The 6731-nt window shown below is 39.3% G+C and overlaps 1 protein-coding gene across 2 annotated transcripts; it reads right to left on the bottom strand.

Annotated features, from left to right (window-relative positions):
* Positions 1-222: 222 nt before the first annotated feature.
* On the bottom strand, positions 223-4707 carry jtb (jumping translocation breakpoint). Of its 2 annotated transcripts, none has more exons than XM_030789059.1 (6): positions 4578-4707; positions 3709-3905; positions 3362-3402; positions 3173-3258; positions 2038-2117; positions 223-1903 (listed from the first exon to the last, which is right to left on the bottom strand). In XM_030789059.1, the coding sequence occupies exons 2-6, from the start codon at positions 3795-3797 to the stop codon at positions 1747-1749; spliced, it is 453 nt and encodes a 150-aa protein (XP_030644919.1). In that variant the 5' UTR covers positions 3798-3905; positions 4578-4707; the 3' UTR covers positions 223-1746. The 2 variants fall into 2 exon arrangements, with proteins under 2 accessions (XP_030644919.1, XP_030644920.1); XM_030789060.1 differs by having other exon boundaries at positions 3709-3887.
* Positions 4708-6731: the final 2024 nt, after the last annotated feature.

Here is a 6731-nt window from a genome sequence, read left to right as displayed (position 1 = left end):
TGAAGCTCATACGAACAGATGAAAGTACAAATGATTAATCTGAAAACCAGAGGTCAAATCTAGCTTGCACAAAAGAAGGGGGGGGGGTAATGAACATAGCAGGATAGGGGTTAATTTCTGTGCAATAATCCATCAGTGGAATTCAATATTTACAATAAAATAAACAAAATTTTTTTTTGTGTTTGTGACGTTTGTAATTTCATCATGAAAAAAAAAACAAACCTCACGCTTGAACTCAATCGAGATAAAACTGATTCTAATAAATACAAGAAATAAAAAGTGTTTTTGAAAGCCAAAGCAGCACTGAATCAAACCGCGCACTGAAAGAATCCAAAAAAAGGGCACATCTGTAAATATAAGAGCATTAAAAACACCTTGTCTACAGAAGTTTCCAGTAAGGGATTCTCCAAGATGGAGTCACAGAAAACTTCACTGTTTGCAGTTTGTATCACAGGTAAACTGAAACAAATCATTCCATCAACTCAAATTCTTTCTTAAAAAAAACAAAACAAAAAGAAGTCATAATTTAACATAAACTTGTCTCTCATGGTGCTGCCGCAAATTAAAACTATATCTTGATACGTCTGTGAAGGAAAAAAAAAAAAAAGATATAATTTCCACATTGTTTAACAACGTTCACTGACATCTCTTAGATAAGCAGTTCTCAATCTGTTTCCCTGCACAATCCGGTTCCACCTGATCAACCAATCATCATGCAGTCACCAATTATCATGACGGGCAAAAACCAAAGATATGCAGGGCAGGGGCGTGGCCCTGAGGAACAGATAGAGAACCAGCATCTTAGATTGTCACAGGAGACAAAAAAAAAACAAAAACAAAGACAAACAGAAGAAAAACAATATGAAGACACCCCCATAAGACTCCTGATTTTCTCTTGCACAGTTGAAGGCTCACTAAACTTCAGAATATTTTAAGTGACAAACAGACATAGTGTAACCCAGCAGGAAATAAAACAAGCCCAGGTCCTCTGTCTGCATCACATCACAAACTAATCTCAGGTATGCTTTTTTGCAGATGATGTCAATACCGGTATGTCAGAGAATTGACGCATTACTATCTGAACTGAGGGTAATGTCTAGGACGTCTTAAAAACCTACTCCATGCGAAATGTGTACCGAAACTTCCACTGGAAACACTCCGCATTTTCCTCATGCTACAAGCACGCAGGGTAGAAAAAAACACCTCCGTATTACTCTGTGTGAAACACAATGGAAAACTCGTCAGCCGGGGTCGAAAGAGAGTTTGTTTTCTGCATGATTCTGGGTCAGTCAAACTCAGCGCGTCGCGTCTGATGCAAACAGAAAAGGCGTCCAAGGCTGGCGTGATGCTGGTCTGCTCTGGATGCGGAATCTGTCCTTGACTTTTTTGTTTTTTTGGTTTTGTTTTTGAGCTTCAGGGTGTGTAGTAGATCTGTGGACGAGTCAAATCCTTGAGAAAGCCCCCCCCCCCTTTCCCCTCAATGTGTCAATACCACGTGCGTGTCCATATCAACGTCTTTAGCAAATACTTTGTTCGTCTGTATAACCCCCCTGCAAACCAATTCAAAGCAGTTCAGTTCTCCATCAGTTCATGAGGGTGATGTGGGACTTTACCCCCTCCTTGTAGAAGGCTCAATGCTACTGTGATCTGATGACTATTGTAATACAATTATGCTGAGGCTGTCTGATCAGTGAAGCCGCGGAGGTGGGTCGCCCATAGAAATCTGACTGTAGGGAGTTGACAGTACTAGATGGATTCTATCTGTCTTCGGACCTTTTCCGAGGCTAGGCGGTCCAGTGAGCGTTGCCTGGCGACCACCAATAAAGCGAAGAGAACGGTGAGCGCCAACATGGCCCCCTCAAATTTCCAAAAGAGGTGTTCCTCCATCATGGCAGAGCGACAGCTAGAGAGAGAGAGAGAGAGAGAGAGATCCTCTTAAACCAGTACCTTAACCTTCACAGACATCTAATGTTGTGCTACACGGTGAGTATATTCTGTAACAGAGTGCTAAGATCAAAGTCTCACAGGCTCACATACCTTTTGTACTCATCCTTGTTAGATGTAGTGCAGTTGATTTTCTCCACATACCCTGTTTGTCTGCAGGCTGGCTCCCTCCTCTGTGAAGATAAGAGCCGTTTCAGAGTAAGTAAATGAACACCTCAACATACGCACCAGCACTACTGATAACAAGCCTGAACAGTGCAGTATCTCAGCTGAGGCAAAAGGTCAACAGACTCTTATCACAGATGTATGTAACAGTGTAAAACAGCACTTCAGCACCATTCTTCACAAAGTATTCAAGTATTTTCAAGTTATCATCTGTTTTAATCAGTGGTTAAACCACAAGGCTGCACTTTTAAATGTCCGTTTACTTCACTGTTTCTAATTCTGACCTAATTAAATGAGGAATATGCAGGAGTTGCAAATCTGTAGCGTAAACTTTATATTCAGATAACAGCGACACATGAATGAGACCCCTCATTTTATAAAGTACCATAAGTATGAACGGTTTCTGATTTTTCTACTGTCACAGCTGCTGCTCACACTATTTAACAGTCTACAGATCAATTTCATTTCCTCCCAAAGAGAAGAAGGGAAATTAACTTCAGCTTTATGAAAGTGAAAGTTCATGCACAACCACAAAGGAAGGAAGTGTCTGTCGTAAGGCCCGAATTAACTTAAAACAATTAAACAAAACAATGATAACTAAGACTTGATTCTGACCATTCTGAGCCACAGTGACACATGTATTTGTAATTGGTTGCTTTATAGTGTTATAACAACTACAATAAAAGGAGCCACGCTTCCATTGCACCTTTAAGAACATCTCTTATGGTTACATGATTATTTCAATACAAGTTAAATTTAACTAATCTCAGCTATCTGACCTACAAGCCACTGATAGTGTTACTGAAGTATGAACTTTAGTTGTTTAGTTTTTTACACATTGATAATTACATATATAAATACTGCAACTATCATAAAGCAACGGCTAATGCTGCTTCCTCATGAATTCCATACTCATGATTATGATTATTATGAGAACAGATTTATGTATCTGAATTCTAAATACTACATTATAGTTACAGACACATTCCTAATGTGAATATGTGTGTGTGTGTGTGTGTGTGTGTGTGTGTGTGTGTGTCTGTGCGAAAGAGAGAGATCTCACCGTTTGAAAGTCATTACACACAGAGCACGGTAGGGCCACCACAAACTCCTCCGTCTGCCAGCATGGTGTGGGAAGAGCCTTTACCACTACAATTCAAAACCATGAGTCAGAACAGAGCCATGGCAACGTGATGTCATTTAACATAATCCGGTTAATCTGGGAGTCTTCACATTGTTATGGGGTACATACCTGTGGTTTTCTCTTCGCTTAAGAGAGCTGCCCCAAACACCCTGGAGAGAGACATGAGTATTTTTTTAAGGAATCTGGATCACTTTAGGATACAGGTTTAGACGTTTCACCGCTATATTTCTACTAAAACATACTTTTCTAAAGCCACAAGGAAGCTAGGCCAAGATGAGTCTGTCTTAATATGCAACACAGTCACATGTCAGGTGATGACATAAATGATTTTACACACACACACAAGGAAGGGAATGCTATAATACTATTTAATTCTTTGAGAACCAAAGATGTTGACCAAGCACTTTATACAGTTAAAAAAAAATACAAATAAAGACACAGTGCATATCACTCACTTTAGTGACACCAGACCCCAGAAGAGTGCGTGCAGTGCGAGGATTCTGGGTCTCAGGCACGACATTGGAATCCTGCAGTCACTCTCCATGACACCCGCCCACGCGCGTACCGAGATCGCCACAACGGAAGCTTAATCCTTCTTCATGGTACCGTAGAAATCGAATTTAATTCCGTTAAACTGAAATGGACGGAAACCCTTTTAGACAGAAAAAAAGAGAGCAGCTGAAACCAAACTGGTGACGTATTTTTCGACACGAGACAAGTAAGTGATACGGATGAGTGTTTGGTTGGAACAGATAAACTAGCCCTCGAAGCCTAGATTAAATCGCTTGCCACTCTCTTAATTGGATGGTTGACAACAAGTTACGTTGCAAGGATACTGCAGTCAGTAATCTAATAATTCAGAACCTTAAGTAACAAACGTTATTTAATGATGACTTCAGTTTAGCTAAATTGTGTTTCACGGGGCGATGCGAATAAATATAACTTTACTGTGAAGCATTACCAAGGCAAGACCAGTGGCTAAAAAATAGACAATGCTGAATGGTTGTTGATACCCGCTACTTGGTATTAGCTAATTTCGCCCCATGAAGTTATCATCCAGGTTCTTTGGCCGATCGGCTGATCAAGGTTTAGCCCGCTAGTGGGAAAACTCAAGCGTATTTTTAATCTCAAACCTTGTTTCTAACTTCTAACCACTCTGTAATGTCTTGAAATGTTTTACTGTTGTCGATACAATGTCGGTAGCGTAGGCCCATGTTAGCTACCACTTTAGATTATTCAAAGATAAAGTAACGCTTGCTAGGTTATACTGATCCCAGATATCACTGAATTAGTTGACTAGGCAGTAATAACTGGATATACTCACCGTAGTTCATTATGATACGCCAAACATTCCACGATGCGGTTCAGAAAAGCAGTCACAGACGGTTATTCACGGTTTACTTTTAAGGACAATCTGTAATGCTGATGACGCTTTACCTGCCTACAACTTCTGTACGAGACGGCAAACCTCCATATTGAATTGTACACATGACAGAAATGACGCGAATGCTTGAAAAGGCTTACCCATGAAAAACACACTGTCCCCTAGTGGCTGGCCCCCAGAGGCACAAACATCACTTTCATTTTTATTCAGCGGCTGGCCTTTAGAATCAGAGACTAGAATTTGTGGTTTGTGGTTTGAATATCTTGCTTTATTATGGGGCATTTGCTAATGAATTAGAACTGTATTGTGAAAGAATGACACGGGGGTGGTGGAAATATTGAATGTATTGATCCAGAGAGCATCTGGACAAGTTTTCATGGCATGAAAAGCATCAACAGACATCACACGTGACCGATGCCTTTTCACTGTGTCTGAAAAAGTGAAGTCACAGTGAAACATCGTTTCATTTGCCTGAGACATTTCAGACATTTCAAAAAGCAACTAAGGGAAACAAACAGTTCATTACTTTCTCAGTTCCCTTTAAAGTAAATAATTTGCAAACTTACCTAATCGACAAATGAAACATGTCACTTACGCAGAGCACTCTCAAAACACTCTATGTCTCAAATGACAAGTCTTAGAGGAAAGCCTAATTTTTTAACTTCTCAGAGATTTTGGTTGTTTGAATGCTAAAATTGAATGAAAAGATGCATGAGTGCAAAATGACAGGGAATATTTTACCCCAACCAACGCATTCCGTGTCCATTATAAATGTGAATTAAACTGACAAAACATGGCAAGTTATGAGCCTTTGCATTGCATTTATTAAAGCTAGAAAACCTTTAATTTGAAATAGCCTAATAGTACGATCGTGACGTTCACTGATGGGGTTTTAACAATTACATATAAACCACGAATGCATTTCTTTAGGGTCTGTACAGTGATAACTAAACTGTTAACTTACATTACTATCTGAAGTACTATCTGGAAGTACATAAAAAGGAAATTGCACAATAGAGAGTGACTTACATTGCTTCCAGCCACCTGCAAGAGTTTTTTTTTTCTCGTTAATATTATAAGAATTTCTTCACTCCCCACAACTTAGTGATTTTGTGACCACTGACTTGAGGCAAATTAATGAGTCTAAGTTCCCTGAGAGCAGACTTGCTTGTATATGCAGAAAGTGGAGACGCGTGACGCTGTGAAAATAGCTTTCTATTGTCCTAATGCAGTGCTGTTAAAGTTGACATTGACGACTGTTCACCGTGTTACTGAGCCGTGAGACCGCAGTTCGACCTCTGATTTCATTAATACGTATAGAATTGCATGCTTTCGCCTTTTTTGAGAGATCAGATTAATCATAGCTGTTTCAGTCAGTTTCATTCCAAATATTTGCGTGTACCACCGGGAGCCCACCATGCATTGATCAGAGATCAGAATTAGCATCATGACACTGTATCTTTATTGTGCATGTGGAGCTCCAAGTTCTAGAACAGGGTGAGATGACCAAAAATCCACGTTACGACACCTCGCCCATTTTCTGTGTTAAATACGTTTAAAAATAATGCATATTTTGCCTTATCCCTGAACTTTTTGCTCGTTTTTCTGTTTGAGCAACTCAAGGGGACTCGGAGATCAAAGGATCTGGATTTCACGCGGGAATGTGGCTTAATCACCAGAACTCCTAACACTGGAATAATTTAGTTAGTGTGGGGTCTACATTCACATTTTCAGAATATATCACCCAGCCCTCCGCAGCTGGTTACACTAATCAATCCTCGGTGTGATAGAGTCACTATGGTAGAGTAATAAATGATATACAAGTCTGTATCTAGTGTAATTAAAGAAAAGGCCCACCCAAAGCAGTTCTTTCCACTAATATCCAGAATTGTTCTTAAACAAAAATCTAGATTTTTATTCATTTTCAAAAGATCAATTCAGAATCCAACAGATATATTGTTGTTAAAATTAAGTCTCTCATTAGCAATTAACAATCATGACAATGAAACAAAAAAACAAAAAACAAAACACAAAATATTTTTCAGCTTTGAAATACTGAATTTTGTGTTATATATTTATGGTAAAACCAAAATG

Source organism: Chanos chanos, chromosome 12 (genome assembly GCF_902362185.1).
Source record: "Chanos chanos chromosome 12, fChaCha1.1, whole genome shotgun sequence".
NCBI classification, from domain to species: domain Eukaryota; kingdom Metazoa; phylum Chordata; class Actinopteri; order Gonorynchiformes; family Chanidae; genus Chanos; species Chanos chanos.
The sequence above is the reverse complement of the archived record's forward strand: the minus strand, read 5'-3'. Positions and strand labels throughout refer to the sequence as shown.

Coding starts and splice junctions, on each gene's coding strand:
- jtb (XM_030789059.1), bottom strand. CDS start 3,797: ATGGAGAGTGACTGCAGGATTCCAATGTCGTGCCTGAGACCCAGAATC. Junction 2,118..3,172: donor TGTGTAATGACTTTCAAACG/GTGAGATCTCTC, acceptor TTATCTTCACAG/AGGAGGGAGCCAGCCTGCAG. Junction 1,904..2,037: donor AACAAGGATGAGTACAAAAG/GTATGTGAGCCT, acceptor CTCTCTCTCTAG/CTGTCGCTCTGCCATGATGG.